Genomic DNA, 17,632 nt, shown 5'->3' with positions numbered 1-17,632 from the left:
CAAACCAGGATTAGAGTTTCAAATTAGTGTGAACTGGGTTTTCAAGCCTGGGTTAGGGCTTCAAGCACCAATTACCATCTTCAAATACGGTTTTTGGCTATGTTTACAGTTTCAAGTTAGGATTAGGGTTCAAATTGGGGTTTCAAGACTGGGGTAGGAATTCCAGATAGGATTCAGGTTTACGCTACAAATCCATAGTTAGGATTTCAAACTAGGGTTACAAGTCATCGGTTTGCGTTCAAGATAGGATTAAGGTTCTAAACTAAAGTTACGGTTTTTGGCTATGTTTACAGTTTCAAGTTACGATTAGGGTTCAAATTTGGGTTTCAAGACTGGGGTAGGAATTCCAGATAGGATTCAGGTTTACGCTTCAAATCCATAGTTGGGATTTCAAACTAGGGTTACAAGTCATCGGTTTGCGTTCAAGATAGGATTAAGGTTCTAAACTAAAGTTTAAAAGTAAGGTTTTTAGCTAAAGTTGGGGTTTCAAGACAGGAGCTGTCTGTCTGGACGGTGTTTGGGTTGTTTCAAACATGGTTAGGGTTTCAAGTTTGATGTTGGCTTTTAAAAGAGCCTTCTGAAAAAAAAGAAATAAGAGGCTTATTTATGAACACGAATTTACAGAAAATCATCGAAGGCAGGGAATGAAACATCTGCAACGGGGCTACAGAGGAAGAATATTGACAGTTGCCATCAATTGAAAGATGAAGGATGTTCCTGAGTCGGTCCTGATGCTGCACTTTTGAAAAGAGTAAAAAGAAGAAAAAAAAAAGGTGTTTGCAGGCCAGCGCGTGTTTCTAACAGCAGGTCATCCTGCTCTGTGACAGCCCAGATGTTTCTCACTGCCGCTGCCTTTCCACAGCTCAGCTGTCCCAGTATGCCGAGCTGCCAGCGCACGCCGCCAACTCCGTGTTTCTCACACACACACACGCGCGCGCACATTTACGCGCACAAAAGGAGCCCTCCCCTTACAAAGTTTTGAGGCGAAAGCTGCAAGTCTGAAGTCTCAGCGATACGAACACAAGCTGGTCGTCGCTCGTGAATAGTACGGCAAGTGCACAGAAATGTGACAGTAACTGCCGTCGCTTTGATAAACCGTGAGCAGAAATGTTGCCATTTCTCAGTACCGCAATTGCAGCTGTTCAATGAATCGTTTTGAAATGTTTGAGGGAATCTCGTAAACGTCAAGAGAAAATTTGGCCTACTTCAAGTATGAATATTACTGTTTAATTAACCCTTTTCAGGGACAATGGTTACTAAAATGGACATTTTATCATGTTCTCAGGATGCAGGGTGCAAGAAAGTGTTCATCTGCAAAATTGTCCTCTTGCTCCGCAGACCCTCCGACCGTCAGTCTTGTCTCTGTAGCTTTGCCAGAGTCAGGAAGCTGGACATTTAGTTAGCTGTGTCGCGGCAGGTCACTAACCTATGACCTACTAATGACTGACCTTTCTGAGCGAAAACCTAAACAGTCCCTGGTGCCGTACTGTCTGGCAGATGTCTGCTGACAGGCCAGTTATTCAAAGAATGCTAGCAAGGATTCGCGCTAGCTGTGAATTTAGGTTGTAAATCTCTAATCTGTACATTTTTACACATTAAAGTCGCTTCTTCTCTCCTCTTCTACGCTCTGTGAAATAACGTCAAACGTCAAAGATTAACTGATGTTAGCCATGCCAGTGAGCTTGTTAGCTAGTTATTTGCTTTAGCTTCAAGTGCAGACATGCTAACTCTCTTCGGTGGCTGTAAGCTCTCAAGACAGCATTTAATTAGTAATTAATGTTATGGTGACTTTGTCTTTAAAAAAAAAGGATCATACCGCTGCTGAAAACTTGTTGACACATTACACAAATTGTGAATTTTTACTTTGATAAACTTCAGCGTCGCTAGTTTCTGCAGTGTATAGGAAAAATATCAATGTTTCAAAAAGTAAATGTGGAAATGGTTTACAATAAAACCATCTGTGTTACGTGGATTGTTGCAAGAGTCTTACAATCTGACTGTCTTTTGACCCCAAATGTATCTGTGAGTCAGCAGATTTTAGCAGATGCAGGGGGGGCGGGGGGGGGGGGGGGGGTGAAGCATCACTTGGACGTTCTGTTTTGTACATTACCCGTTCATTTTTTACAATAAAGAGATTATTGATGTAACTTGGCATGTGTCTGTGTCCATGTGTAAGCAGATGCTACAGTAAATCGTCTTTTTACTGTTACGAGTGAGCATTTAGTGGAGACTGAGGATATATGGCTGCTTGTCAGTGAGCATAGGAGAAAGGTAAATAAGACCTTTGCTTTTGTTGCAGTTCAGGATCGACTTTCATATTTTGCGAGTGACGGTGTGAGCAATGTCATTTCTCGTCAAATATTGCCACACATGCTGTTAGTTAGCCACGCGAACCCAACACCTTGGGTGAACAACTTGTGTATGTGTTGGGGAGACTTGTCAAACACAGACGCACAATCGCAGACTTCACCTGATCCGCAAGTGGACATTTTGCAGTTCTTTATAAACGTACTTTACACACGCCAATCTCCATTATGTAGACCACGCGTCTCACCTGCAGTACATTTAAAATGACTGAGGGGAGCCGCTTCAAATGGACAGGAGTAAAGTCGGCTGTGTTCACTCCCACAGTGGCGCACCCTCCAATTTCTCCCTGCGCGTATGATAATGCACTTTGCACGAAACTTACACAAAATGAGGCCCTTTTCTTTGGAATAATATGTTCGATTTACCCCCAATAATCTAAGCACGGTGTTCTGGCTAAGCTGCTAATTCCACCCATTTTCAGCCACCCAAGGAGGCTGACATTTTATGCAGCACCTCCCCTTTTGTTGATTGAAATTCACTTTAAAGTGCCCTTGGGGTCGGATCACGAACGTCACAGCTTACCTATTTTGAGTTTGGTCACGTAATGTTCTCAATGAGAACCCGAGGGGCACTTTGACACCACTGTTACTTGCGTAACTGACTCGCGTGTAATGTTGCCAGCTTGTAATTTACCTTAGGTCTCAATTCAGAAAAAGTTAACTTGCATGCAACGTCACTCTTAATACGTCCCTCCCCAATTGTGGTACCTCCACAGATGGACCCGGTGCAGAAGGCCGTCCTCCATCACACGCTGGGCCTCCTGCCCGCTGCTACTGCCGCTGCCCCAAAGAGGAGGCACGTTTCCTGTGGAGTTTGCCGCCTGAGGTTCAATTCGCAGGTACACCTGGTAGGGCTTGTAGGCTCAGTGGCAAAATTTTTTTTTAAATGTTGATTTTACACGGCAGCCTCAAATCAATTCAAAAAATTCGCCTCAAAAGATGCGTGAAGTTAAGAAACAGGAAGTCGTCCATTTTGGAAAAAAAAATAGACAATATAGAGATGTTTTCTCTGTATTTTTTACCCCTCATCAGCATTTTTATTCTATACATATTTAAGCTTTTCAAGACACACTTTTTCAAGAATTCCTTCGCGCTCGAAATGGAAGACTATCGGATGAAAACTCTTGGAGGGAACAAAAAAAATAATTCACTTGCACAGTTCTTCAATAAGAGTTGAAACATGCTTGCTGCAAGCTGTTTTATTTTTCACCCTCTGGAAATATTTGCTCTGAAACGGACATGTAAAATAAAAAGTGCATGAAACATTGTGTATCTCAACACCAAATTTGGTTGAACACAACCAAATCATCTGATTTTCTCAAACAAAAGTCTGCTAGCTTAATGCTAACAGATACAATGTTCCCTTGCAAATTCACCTATTTGTTGACTTATTTGGGGAACCGAGTCTCTGTTGCTGAAAAATGAACTTCCTGTTATTGTGCTCGGTTTAAAGTCCTAACGAAAATAAAGGAACTGCTTTGGTGCCATGTTGTGGCATCTTGGTACCAAGAAATTATGTGAATACATGGGGAGGAGTTTCATTTAGACAGACCATTGCTTTGTGTACTGTAGAAATAGTATTGTGGCATCTCTGGAAACATAAAGCCAAAGACGATTAAACATTAGGTATTTAAACACCAAAATGTTCAACCATACCAAGGTCTGCTAGCTTAATGCTAACCTACAATGTGAAACGCCGTAGAGAAGCTAAAGGACATTAGCGTCGATGTCAGTAATTGGAACCTTCAAAATCTTGCTACTTCAACACACATGGCACGTTAATTGGGACTTGTGAAAGGAATTATTTTTAACAACTGCAACCAACTAACGCGACGATTTTCATGTGTCCGAAAAGGTGGTTAAGTGGGCGCGGAAAAATAAATTGTGATCAAGCGTTAGAACGTGGGACTAGATATTCAGCATGGATGTGTCGGTGCTGACACAGCACTTTCACTTGTGCGGTTTATACCGCCTGATTTAGAATGTATAGGATCAAGTAGGACTAATGCAATTCAAATGTTTTATTGATCAGCAAACACATTCACGACACACACACACACAGACGATGTGTATAAATACCATAAAAGTAGATTCTTTGTTTCTTGTTGCGTGCTTGTGAATAAAAGTTTTTTGTTGCTGTGGCAACAAGGGTCGGAAGGCCACAATTATCCCCACGGGTGTTTCGGGCGAAACTTTCTAGCAGAAAATTAGCCATTGTGTGATGTGACAAGCGTGTTTGTTTCCATCGTGTCTCAAAGGGAGCTTGCATGTGGCTGGAGGCAAGCATGGCCCTTGCGTGTTATCTGGTGACCTTCCTGAACTCACAACCTCAATCATGAGTGAAAATGAAAGAAATTGTATTTTGTTGTAATATTCATGATTGATCACGGTTGAATGGATGACTTTACGGACCTGACCACGAATTGTGAAAGTCTGCAAATATCTTTTCTTTTCTTTTATTTTTTACAATCTCTCTCTGTTTATGTTAAATAAGTATGGAAATGCATTCTGTAATGTAAGGGTATAATTTTAAGATGAATAAGTCCAGCAGGAAAAAATGTTGTTATTTACAAAAAGGATAAAATACAGATGCAATCACTTATAACAAGGAAAAATTTAGAATGTTGATCCATAACGGGTTGTTGTATGTTTTTGGGGGGAGGGGTGAAAAAGAAACTTCCTTCTTCTTTACTTTGTGTATGCCCTTTTAATGTCAATTGAACAAAAAAGGGGAAAAATACAATACATTTCTGATGTATCTATTGCATATGTTTTAAAAATGACTACTAATCGTTTTTTAAATTATTATTTTAATTACATTTATTTATTCATTCATTCATTCATCTTCCGAGCCGCTTGATCCTCACTAGGGTCGCGGGGGGTGCTGGAGCCTATCCCAGCTGTCTTCGGGCAGTAGGCGGGGGACACCCTGAATCGGTCGCCAGCCAATCGCAGGGCACACAGAAACAAACAACCATTCGCACTCACACTCACACCTAGGGACAATTTTGAGTGTTCAATCAGCCTGCCATGCATGTTTTTGGAATGTGGGAGGAAACCGGAGCACCCGGAGAAAACCCACGCAGGCCCGGGGAGAACATGCAAACTCCACACAGGGAGGCCAGAGCTGGAATCGAACCCGGTACCTCTGCACTGTGAAGCCGACGTGCTAACCACTGGATACCGGGCCGCCTACATTTATTTACTGAATTACATTTAGTTACTAATAGCCGTAATGATTCATTGGTGGGCAAATCCAACACTATTTAGCTGTGAAATATTTGTTTTTATTGTTTGGGTTTGTTTTTTTATTGGCGGTGTCTTATTACAGGGTTAAAACCACCCGAGATCTCACAGTTTGTCTCGCGCTTCTTTGGATCCATTGAAAATTTATTAGCAGGATTTTAGAGTTGGGAAAGAAAAATGTTGAAATGTGAACAAAAGTGACAAAAGATTGGCATTGGTTACTAAAAAACAATCACATAAATCTGCTCTTTCCAAGTGAATAAGACACTCGTTGGACCATAAAAGCAAGACAAATAGTCTGAAAGGGGTCGGTGAATCACCCCGTAAGATGTGTTCAAAACTGGCAGAGGGAAAATCAAACCTTAGCGCTTTGTGGCCGGGACTAATTAGCTCTAAACTGCTTCGCTCGCCCCTGCGCTCGCCGGCTTTTTCAGGTTTCATTTCATACCATTCCCCGGATTCAATCCAGCCTGCTGTTTGTTCTCCTGGCAGAACCAAGCGTTGGCCCACTACAAGGGCACCAAGCATGCCAGGAAGCTAAAAGCCCGGGACACTCCCAAAAGCAAGCTCAAAGGAACACCGCTCGCCAAGGAGCCCAGAACAGACAGGAAAGGTTGGTGGAAAGCTCCTCCTCTTTTTGTGATTTCACTCGGTAACATTTTGCTGACGTGGTTCTGCGATGACTGCGGTGGCCTTCTAATCCCAAAATGATGTCAGACAAGAGCAATGACTTTTTATGCCCCCCAAAAGTTTGGCTCTGTGAATGTTGAATATTTAATCAACACAAGCAACACGTAATTTCGCTGGCCTGGAACATAGCTCGCGTGTCACATGAGTCGCATGTAACCAAACGTATTCGAATGTAACGTAACCGGCGTGCAATCTAGGACGACTGTTGCGCAACTCAGCTGGCTTGTGACATAATTTGCCATTTGCACGTAAACTAACATAACTCACATGTCACCTAACTATTAAACTGGTGTGCAACGTAACGGAACTCGTGCATAATTTAGCTTGCCCGCGTGTAACAAAGAATTTTCCCATCATGTAACTTGGGTACACTATAACTTTGACGCAAGGTAACTCTTAATACAACAATACAACACAACAATAACAGCTTAAGTGACGTGAAACACAACTTGCTTGCAAATTTAGCTAGCTTGTAATGTAACTTGCGTGTATCTTAACACAGCCCACATATAATTTCGTTTACTTGTACCGTAGCTTTTTCGCATCGCATAATCGGTGTGTAAGCTAACTCTTAGTTAGCATGTAATCTAACGAGGCCTTGGGTGTGTTGTAACACTTGTAAACACACTTTGTGTGGGACCTAACACAGCTCACATATAATTTAGCTTCTTTGTCTCGTGACTTTGTGAGCTGACATGTGTAGCGAACCTTCTAACTGCATATTTATGAATTAGCTTAGCTTTTTCAACTTAGCTAATTGAATGTGAGTCTGTAGGCATACAAACACTTTCATGATCCAACTTTTGCTTACTTTTTTTTTTTTCTGGTGCTGGTCCAACAATTTAACAGACCTGACGTCGCTGCCAGGTGGGTGCTTGAATCCAATGATCTCAACCAGATGTCAGAATCAAAACAAAACAAGAGCACTGAAAAAGACAATATCATCACCATTCCCGCCGGGTAACCGACTTAAAACTGCGACTCACAGCATCTGAGAGGAATCAAAGAAAGCTGGATTTGTAATCGCTGGACTTGATCATGGAAGCTGGGCTATGTTTTGATATGCCTTGCGAGCCAACAGCAGAGTTTAAAACAACCTACAGAGCCATTATTAAGGAAAAGGCACATGATACGGTTGAATAACACCACTATCAGTGTGAATTTGTGTGTGTGACCTATCTGGTGTATAACATAAATTGCATGTCACGTATCTCACTTAATAAACACAAAATGGATGAAATAGCTAACCCAGCACTGGGTCCAAAAGGGATCAAGCCAATGCTGGCTTATTTATGCCAAGCCTGTAGTATTGTGGATTTGACCTAGCATGATGGTTCAAGATTTTTATCCAACAGGGGGTAAAAATTATCCATAATGATGAGTTAAACTGCCAAGTAAACAGGCAACCAGCTGGTCAGTATAGCTGTGGAAATTTATTTAAAATAAAAAAATTAAGAACATTTTTGAAAAAGAAGCAAGTTTCCCCTGTCAGGGATGCCACAGCAAATCACTGGCGTATGCCTGGCACAGTTTTTACACCAGATGCGTGATCCTTGTGTCCTTGGGTGATCCTTGGGTGGGTCAGTGTCACCCACTTAGCCATCCAACTTTTTCAAAGAATGCCACATTAAATTTACTTCAACTTCAGAACACAAAACTGTCCAAAAATAAATAAACATTCGCAACCAGCTTCATATCTTCAACACGTCCGAATCCAAACTTTAACCCAATCTGCCAGGTCAAAATAATTGACAAAACCTTGGTTAAAATTAACCCAAAGTCAAAAGCAACAGCTACCGAGTGAGTGGGTTAAGAAAACCCGTGTCATGTAATGCAACTCAAAAATAACCCAATTTACTTTTTAAAAAATGGACTGATCCACGACTTGGGTCATTTTCTACAAAATCCAGAAAGTTGGGTCCAATTGACCCAAGTACCTTATCGATCCATTTTTGACTCAAATGGGGTTATTTTCGACCCAGCTGTTGTGTGAATCGTAACTCACGTGTCACGTCACTTTCATGTTGCATCAGTTGCCGTACAACACATTACATGCAAAACACATGCACACACACTCTCTTATTGCGATATTGGTAACTTGTCACGTAAAAAACAGCGCCGAGGGGACCTTCCTGGCCACTGTGGCGCTCATTAATCATCCTGAAAGACACCTGCGCATTCCTGGCCCTGTCTGACTCTGCTTTACCCACAATGCACCGGTGGCACCTGCTAATAAATATTAATACACAAGAAGGAATTGGCCACCGGGCAGATGTCAGTTTTTTTGTATCTGTTTATATGAATATTGTATTTGACGTTGTTTTATTTTTTTTATTTATTTGGGAAATAACCAGAAGAACAGCTCATTGACTTAAGTGGGTGCAACCACTGCAGCTATTATATTGATATGATTTTGAAATAATGTGGGATAAAAACACTTCATGCGTGGACATAAGGCTGATCATTTAATGGAGGAATCATTACGAACGTTTTACTTCCTCCATTAACTTAATGTGAGTGAGGACTAATGGACAGCTGGACTCACTGTGTGTGCGTGTGCAGGTGTGTATGTGTGTGTGTGTGTGTGTGTGTGTGTGTGTGCGTGTGTTTCATTTAAGTCTTGAAATGTAAAGTATATTGATGTTTCTGAACTTTATTTCAGAACCACCACAGTTGTACAAGAAAGAACCTAAAAAAAATCTCTTGGTAACATTTCTGTGAAAAAAAACAAATATCCATTTTTTAAGAATTTCTAAATCACAAAATAGGACCAAATTATTGTCAAAATTGTCAACACAAAACATGAAAGAAATGGCAAAAAAATTTTTCGAAAAATGTATATCTTACCAAAAGGCTTGTTTTACAAGCAGTTAAAAAATATTACACCGACCAATTACGAATGGAAGTAATGTAAATTATTTATTCTTTCTGTGCGGCCCGGTGCCAAATGACCCACGGACCGGTATTGGTCCGCGGCCCGGGGTTGGGAACCACTGCTTTAACACAATGAAAAGTATCGCAATCCAATACCTTAAAATAAGGCCGGTATCGGTCTGATACTGATTCGTGGTATCGGTACTCGCCCATCCCAAGATATGAATCTACCATGAGGTTTTTTTTCCTCCAACCCTCTTCTTCTTATTCCTCCTCTTTCATCCATCCTCATCTTCCGTCTTAATCCATCAATCTCCATTTCCTTCCTCCCTTGCGTTCCTCAGCGTTGGCGTGTTTACTCCCCGCCGCCATCCCCTCCTCCTCCTCCTAATGTGAATCCTGCCACTCGGCAGATGATTTTTGGAAGCTTCCCGGTGATCTTGTTGGAGATTTCACAAAGCGGGCCAGATTTTGCAACAAGAAATTAGCCGTGGTTCATTTGGCCACACTGGGGTGAAATTAGAATCAAAAACAAAAGTGTATGACTATGACAAAAAAAAAAAAAAACGTGAAGACGGCAAAAGATTGAACGAGTGCTCGGGCCGTGTAAGAAGCTTATCGATATTCCGCCAGAGGGTAGCGAAGAGCCGTCGAGGGATTTGGGGCTTTTAAGTTGTGACGGCGTGTAATGAGCGCCGGCCGCTTTAACGGGAAGCTTTTCATCCATCCGGCTTCCTCCACAAAGCTAATCACATCTCAGGGGGACACGTGCCATCGCACCGGAAGCGTGATGGCGGAAGAACACAGGAAGAAAAGAGTTGAGCGTTGCCGCCATCCTCTTCTTTGTCGCCTTGGCCCAATTTTTCTCAACCGTTGCCGCTTGCTCAATTACTCTTCTCAGCACATTTGTTTTCTTTGTCATATTACATCATTTTCCTTGGAATATGAATGCAGATTTCTCGTAATACTACAAAAAAGATTCTCAAGAAGACAATAGTTTTCTTTCAGGTTCTTTTTTGTGAACCTATCCCTCCATTCCATCCATTGAATAGCTGTTTTTTTCTTTGGAGGAGTGGGGGTGGCGGGATGAATGTCCTGTGCACTTATCTGAGCTCTCACCTCGTGACGTCCTCCTCCTCGTCCTCGCTCGGCTTTAGAGTCGTCTCACTTTTCATTTGCCTTATTCCGTTTGCTCCCTTTCCTGTCCGCTGTGTTGAGATGGATGGCGGTTGTTAGCTCCATTAGCGATAGCCCATTGACTTCTCCGTCCGTTGGGTCAAGGGTACCAAATACTACCGGCCAACGTAATCTAAATTATTTTCTGCGGCTTTTCTAAAAGACACCAGTAATTTTTTTTGTTTGTTTAATTAGAAAAATATCTCTTAATAATGATGTACTTAAAAAAAAAAACATACACCAATTAAATTTTTCAAAAAGCTAACAGGTTTGCCTCTTTTTTGTGTGTGCACCTTGTCCACTGGGGGGCAGCATAATACACAGTGAGACACAAAGAAGCATTTTTTTTTGCGTCGTGTGTTAGCATCGATTTTGAGGCAAAATGTTAAAATTGTTGTGGCGGAACACCTTTTTATTTATTTGTTTATTTATTTATTGATTGTCATTTTTAGAAAACCATTAATCATGAAAATTGCAAACATACTCTTACATTGCGAAACGTTTTATTATGGCGCTTGCATTCAAGTGAATACATTTTGGAAACTGGGAACGATGAAACAACACGGAAACATCATGATAAAAATGAACCCTTATTTCTGCCAAGTGTCATCTGATTGATTTTTTAAAAATTTTATTAATTGTCAAACAATTGTATATTTGTCATACAAGGAGGCTCATGTTTAGCATTATTCTGACCCGTATTAGCATACTGCATTCCGTTCCCTTTTGTCTGCTTGTTGCAATTCCTCCTGGGTTTTTCTTTAAACTAGAAAGCCACCTTGTTCAGGTATGTCATGTTATTTGGACTGAAATGACACTGACTGAATTGCATTGACTTCACTATTGATTTTCTCTTCTTTCGCTCACTCTTGACTTGTTTTTGTTGTTATTCTGGCAAGTTGCTTGTGTGGATCCCATAAATGGGATTGATTAATCATGTTCATTCTGAGCTGCTGACTGTAAATAAAGTCAAGAGGTGACCGTTTGCCTCCCGAATATAAGATTTATTTATTGCTTGGTCCCTTTCATGCACCCTGTGACCTGAAAACACGATAAGCTGTCCACTGTAGTAACCGCTGTCCCTCAAAGGGTTAAGTCACACACACAACATGTCCTGGGCACTATAAAGCAATCAGAGCAGAAACACCTTGAAAATTCAGCCCCTGGATTCACTAAGTAACATAACATCATCAAGTTCGGTAGGAACGTCTATGACTTGGAGACCCGCAAAAAAAAAAAATTTTAATTAAAAATTAAAAAGTCTTACCATCCGCCATTTTGGTTTGAAGCGGCCAATGTAACATAGATTAGAACATTTCAAGGGTTCCTCTGAATGCCTTCAACTTCATTTACATTCAGCAACATTGAATTTGGAAGACATGTTTATCATGAGGAGACCCACAAAAAAAGTCTCAAGCAGCAGCGCTTTAAAAGATACAGGAAGTCCGCCATCTTGGTTGGATTGATTTCATCATCAATTGGGCCGTTTCTGAGTTATTTTAGAATTATTTGAAAATTCAGCCTCAAAATGCTGTTTCACTCAGCAATGTGAAATTTGGTAGGTATGTCTTTAGGAGTATTTTAAAAAAAAGAGTCTCAAAATGACATGTCAATTTTGGCCTTTAAATTGTTGGAAAATGTAGCTCGCCCCTGAAGTCAGTTTCACAGCGCAACATGAAATTCGGGACGCATGTCTATCATGAGTAGATCGACAAAAATGTCTCAAGAAATCCCACCCAAAACTACACAAAAAAACGTGCAATTTTTGTTTGAAGCAGTCATTTTAGCATCAATATGGCTATTTCTAGAGCTCCTTGGCATTGTTTGAAAACCCAGCCCTCAAAGTCAGGTTCCCCGAGCAACATGAATTTTGGTAGGCATAAATAACAAAAGTAGCCCCCCCCCCCCGCACCAAAGTCTCAAGAAGCTATGCGCAAAAATCAGTTTTGTTTTGTAGCCAACATTTCTGGGGGTCCTTCAAAGACGCAACTGGCAAGCAAAGTTTTGGTGACTTGCCATAATATGCACAAATGTCCATCCATCATCAGCTTTAACGCCGATGATGTCTCTCCAGATGCGGTTCCTACCACAGTGCCTCCGCCGCTGTCCTCCACGCTCCGACTGGCAATCCCATCAGAGTCCACAGTGACCCGTGAGACGCCGACCGACGACGCCGGAAACTTGTCGTCGGTCACCAATGCCCCGGAGGTGACCTCGGAGTTTGAGCTCAACTCGCCCTCAGAACCCGAACCGGATCTGGACCCTGACAAAGAACCCGAGAAGGACGCGGAAACGGAGGAGGAGAAAGCTCGGCGCCTGCTCTACTGCTCGCTCTGCAAGGTGGCCGTCAACTCGCCGTCGCAGCTGGAGGCTCACAATAGCGGTACGAGATTCCAATGGAGGTCATGGGTTCGATTCTAGCTCCAGCGAGGGAACGCCGTACGGTATCGTGACGTGACATGATTGCATTTTTCTGGTTGCCGATGAAAAGGTACCAAGCACAAGACTATGCTGGAGGCCCGCAGCGGCGTGGGCTCCATCAAGTCGTTCCCACGGCCGGGAATCAAAGGCAAAGTGGCGCCGCCGTCCTCGTCCAAGGCTTCCACGGGCCTGCAGAACAAAACGTTTTACTGTGAGACGTGCGACGTGCACGTCAACTCCGAGACGCAGCTGAAGCAGGTGATTGATTCAGCTATGCTCTTTTTCGTGTACTTAATATTTTGTCAGGATTCTAGTTTTACTCAATTGTATTGGTGAATAATTTTGTCAAGGTTGATGTACTGTATATATTGACAGTACAGTGTGTAAATTATCTTGATTTTTGTTGTTTTTTTTTATGTAGGTGTCTATTTCAGATTGACTGCAAGAGTATTTAATGTTGTAAGTGGAGCTGATGTTTGGCGGTTGTCATAATGCGGCGGCTCAGGCTCGTCAGTTGCCATGGCAATGTTCCACTTGCATCATTATCAGACAGCTTGTCAAAAGAAAAAAAGAATCAGGGCAATACGGAATCTTTGTCCGTCTTCGGAAATATCAATGTCGTGTTGGTCGCGTTACCGTGGCAACAGTGGCGCAAAAATACAAACGGTGAACGACGTCGATGACCCTCCGTCTTGAGAGGCCGGCGTGACTTCCTTTAATCCATTTTCTAATCCGTTTGTCCTCAGCAGGGTCACGGGGCGTGCTTGGAGCCTATCCAAGTTGTCTTTGGCCAGCAGTTGGGCTACACCCCAAACTGGTCGCCAACCAATCGCAGAATACATTTAAAAAAAAAATCCAACAAAAACATTGCTCATGTTGATGCTTCTCCCTCATAGCAATGGAACACGGCCCTTCCCTTTGCGTTGCCGTATCAGCAGATGCATGATACACTCCATGTGGAAACCAGCTGTCTCCTTTAGACCACCCAAAACAAACTACGCGAGTGTCTTTTTCCTCATATTACATAACAACAGGGTGGCCCGGTAGTCCAGTGGTTAGCACGTCGGCTTCACAGTGCAGAGGTACCGGGTTCGATTCCAGCTCCGGCCTCCCTGTGTGGAGTTTGCATGTTCTCCCCGGGCCTGCGTGGGTTTTCTCCGGGTGCTCCAGTTTCCTCCCACATTCCGAAAACATGCATGGCAAGCTGATTGGACGCTCTAAATTGTCCCTAGGTGTGAGTGTGGGTGCGTATGGTTGTTCGTTTCTGTGTGCCCTGCGATTGGCTGGCAACCGATTCAGGGTGTCCCCCGCCTACTGCCCGGAGACGGCTGGGATAGGCTCCAGCACCCCCCGCGACCCTGGTGAGGATTAAGCGGTTCGGAAAATGGATGGATGGATGGATGGATATAAAACAACAACAACAAAAAGACAAAACTCGTGTTACTAATTTCAGGGTGTTTGGCCAGCCATTTAATTAAATTTAAGTGGCTAAAATCATGTCAAATTCCCCAATAGAAGTTACGTCACTGGATGCTAAATTGAATTTTGCACGCCGCTTCAGATTTTTTTGGGGGGGAGGGGCATATAAATCTTGTAAGACGTGGCTTTTGTCGGAGTTCACGCTGAGATATTCCACCCAGATGTGACTCGCCTATTTTTCACGTCAACAAAGAAGAACAAGCAGCAGCAGTTAAGTGCAGGACCAATCAAACCACGCAGGGCATGATTTTAAAAAACAAAACCACGGTGGCTCATGGAAACAGATGTGGAGGGTTATCTGGCCACCGACCAATTGCCACACAGTTCATTTTTACACTTTGTGGATGTAGATCAATGAATTTCGCATGTGCGTGTGATTTATCAAAACCGAGATGAACTGCACGAGCTAGTTTTGCGTTTTCAAAAAGCGCTTCTGCACGATTAATATTAAGATTCGACGCCACAAACAAGAATGATTGCAACGTCAGCTATTCAGCAATGCGGATTTAGAGCAGCTGAATGATCTGTGTGAACCCTATTCGACCACGATAAAGCATTTTAAAACTTTTTCGACCTAGAACCTGCACAACTCAATTGAAAAATCCAAGTGGGGACAACATTTTTTTGAGATAATGTCCATCACTGCCCATGTTCCTGTCTTGAAAATAAACAAATAACATTCAAACTCATGTTAAATGGAAGTCACCACATATCCATCATTTAAAATGTCCCTGATTAACCTCAAATAAACTTCAGATGTTCGAGTCGGCTTTTTCTGACATTTCTTGCTTCCGAGCAAAAGCGTGATGGCGCTGTGTTGACACTGTCAGCTTTTTCGAACTGGTTATAGCTTCTGCCACCTTAACTAAGACCTAACTCTTATTATCTCAACTCACAGGTAAGTGGTTCTTTTCCGAGACAAGCCAAATAAAGTTCAGGTGTTTTAGTAGGCTTTCAGTGACAGTTTTTGTTGTTGTTGTCTCGCCGAACCCTGACACTGACGGCTATTTGGAACCGTTCACAATTACCTCCACCTTGACTAAAACCGTTTTCTCAGTGCACTGGTTAAAGGTTCTTTTTGGATTAACCCCCAATACTGTTTTAGACTTTTTGATTTTTGTATTGTTTTGTGCAAACACTGACAACTATTTGTTCATTTTTTTTGGGGGGGGGGGGGGTTATCTATGCTCACCAGGTGGCTTATACTGTATTTAGTGAGCAAGCCGATAAACGTCCTGTACCGCACTCGGGACTGTGCCTTTGTTCTCTACAAACTCTTCTCAACTCTTGGGCGTTTCACACAGTTTGTTTCAGTAATCCAGAAATGTTTCTTGTTTTTCCCCATCCTGCCCTCAGCACATCAGCAGTCGTCGTCATAAAGACAGAGCGGCAGGCAAACCGGCCAAGCCCAAATACACCCCTTACAGCAAAGGAGCCACCAAGCAAACGGTAAGCTAGCAACACACGTTTAGCGCTTCCGACAACACTCTTGGTTGGATTTCCATAAGGATGTAGTTGACATTGACCTGAAAAATTAGCATCTGCTTTTATCCCCGTAGCTTATACGAGGTACTTGTATATCCAAGCACTTTTGTTGTCGGATTTTAGAGTACATTTGACAATTGTGTTAAATGTTATATAAGGAGAATGCTATGACGTTTATCATAGCATGTACGATAGCATTATGTTTGATGTGCCAAGTATTGTAAGACTACATTCTAAGACTAAAAGTGTGAAGATGAAGGATAAAAGGGGGAAGAAGAAGAGGAGCTAAAGCTCCGGAGGGCTGGTTGTTACCAGTTGTGAGGAAAATGTCTCTCACCCCCCTTCTCAACCCATCATTGAGCGAGTTAACGGAGGGGAGCTGGGACTTCTGAGACTTCCTTGTTCGGCCCCCTCCTCGTCCTCCAACAGTGATTGATAAGCCGTGACATGGCGGCGCCGCCGGAGCGCCGCATTTCCATTATGGATACAGAAGATTAGGCCGGATAACTTTGGTCACCTTTTCACACTATTAGCTTCACTGTGTGTGTGTGAGGCTGAGGCTGAGGCTGGATCCGCAAACTCACACCAATTCCAGCTACTATCTTGTGAATTTTGTCTCGCATTATTTAACTTTAATGTCTTCGCCGAAACATTGTGCCATTCTTGCAGAATCCATTTTCCTCTTCTGTGTATCGTTGATACTGATGGACTACGTTGCCTTCGCTCTCATTGATTGAACTGCTTTGGACTCAGAGGCCAACACTCGGCATTTATGTTTGACAAAAACACGTGAAACAAAAGATTTTTGGTTCATCAAAAACATGTACAGTCGAACCTCGTTACGACGTTACTCGAGGGACATAACAAATCTGTACGATATAACGGGAGCTCGTTGGAACCATTTCCAATAAAATGGTCGCCAACAACGGTACAGTATATGAACATCAATAGATGAACTGGATGCGCTGCATCCTGAACTGGAGAAGCCGTTTACGATCATCTTTCAACCTCTTAGACCCAAACTCAATGATTGTCAAATTCATCAACCTTGTGTGTGTGTGTCCCCTAATTTTGTCTTTGTCAGCAGATCAAGCTAAGTTTGGGCAAAGAGCATCCGTGCCCCCCCCTGGCTGCCCTTCTTCCCACACAGCTCATGGCTGCCGCAGCTGCCGCTCTTGGTAGCACGTTCCCGCAGCGCCCGACCCACGGCCCCGCCTCCAACCCTGCCCTCTTCCCGACTCCACCCCTCACCACGCCCCTGCTCCGCCCCGCCGCTGGCCCTATAAGGACCGCCCACCCTCAAGTCCTCTTTGCGCCATACTGAACCCAGATTGGGCAGTGGCAACGGATTTCATGCGGGACCAGTCTATGCATCCAGGATTCAAGATTTGCGCTGTCAGTCAACCTGTACAGCTACATGAGGGCAATAATGTAACACACACACACACACACTCACGTACGTAAATGAACTATGCAGTGTCATTACGTCATGAGTGTCACTAGGTGGCACTCACGTTCCTGTTTGCACTTTAACTATTGTTGATGTGCATGTTTGACGGTGTTCAATGGTTGACTAGGTATCGTTTTTTTTGGGGGGGGGGGTTATGGATTAGTCCTTGTCAAAAAAAATGGTGGTATTTTGTGTTGGTGTGAAATTTCCAGAGGAACCTAAAATGACCTTGAAAGGTGACATTAATTTGACCTCTTGTAAAAATGTTGAATTCCAATCCATTTATTGTTTCAATGCTTTTTGCAAGACTTGCTGTTCGACCATAACGAGCTGAAGAGCAAAATTCACAGTAGGTGTTGGATCCGTGAAAAAAATTCTATGAGATTCTTCTATGAGATTCATAGAGATAAGATAAGATAAGATAAGATATCCTTTATTTGTCCCA

The 17,632-nt window shown here is 42.7% G+C and overlaps 1 protein-coding gene and 1 long non-coding RNA gene across 7 annotated transcripts in view; both read left to right on the top strand.

The window, feature by feature from the left end:
- znf385d (zinc finger protein 385D) overlaps positions 1-17,562 on the top strand; it is a 101,360-nt gene extending 83,798 nt beyond the window's left edge. For 4 of the 6 annotated variants that reach the window (XM_052066041.1, XM_052066042.1, XM_052066040.1 and 1 more), the window contains 6 exons: positions 3,083-3,214; positions 6,105-6,225; positions 12,427-12,735; positions 12,844-13,031; positions 15,609-15,701; positions 16,822-17,562. In XM_052066041.1, the coding sequence (XP_051922001.1) occupies positions 3,083-3,214; positions 6,105-6,225; positions 12,427-12,735; positions 12,844-13,031; positions 15,609-15,701; positions 16,822-17,061 (1,083 nt within the window). In that variant the 3' untranslated portion in view covers positions 17,062-17,562. The remainder of the gene's footprint in view (positions 1-3,082; positions 3,215-6,104; positions 6,226-12,426; positions 12,736-12,843; positions 13,032-15,608; positions 15,702-16,821) is intronic. The other 2 variants (XM_052066038.1, XM_052066039.1) reach the window with 2 other exon arrangements.
- On the top strand, positions 117-2,147 carry LOC127601066 (uncharacterized). Its single transcript, XR_007962485.1, has 2 exons — positions 117-254; positions 439-2,147. It is a non-coding gene; the product is annotated as an uncharacterized LOC127601066 (long non-coding RNA).
- Positions 17,563-17,632: the final 70 nt, after the last annotated feature.

This window comes from Hippocampus zosterae, chromosome 5, assembly GCF_025434085.1.
Source record: "Hippocampus zosterae strain Florida chromosome 5, ASM2543408v3, whole genome shotgun sequence".
Lineage (NCBI taxonomy): Eukaryota > Metazoa > Chordata > Actinopteri > Syngnathiformes > Syngnathidae > Hippocampus > Hippocampus zosterae.
Note: the sequence above shows the minus strand (reverse complement) of the source record. Positions and strands in the feature narration are given on the sequence as shown.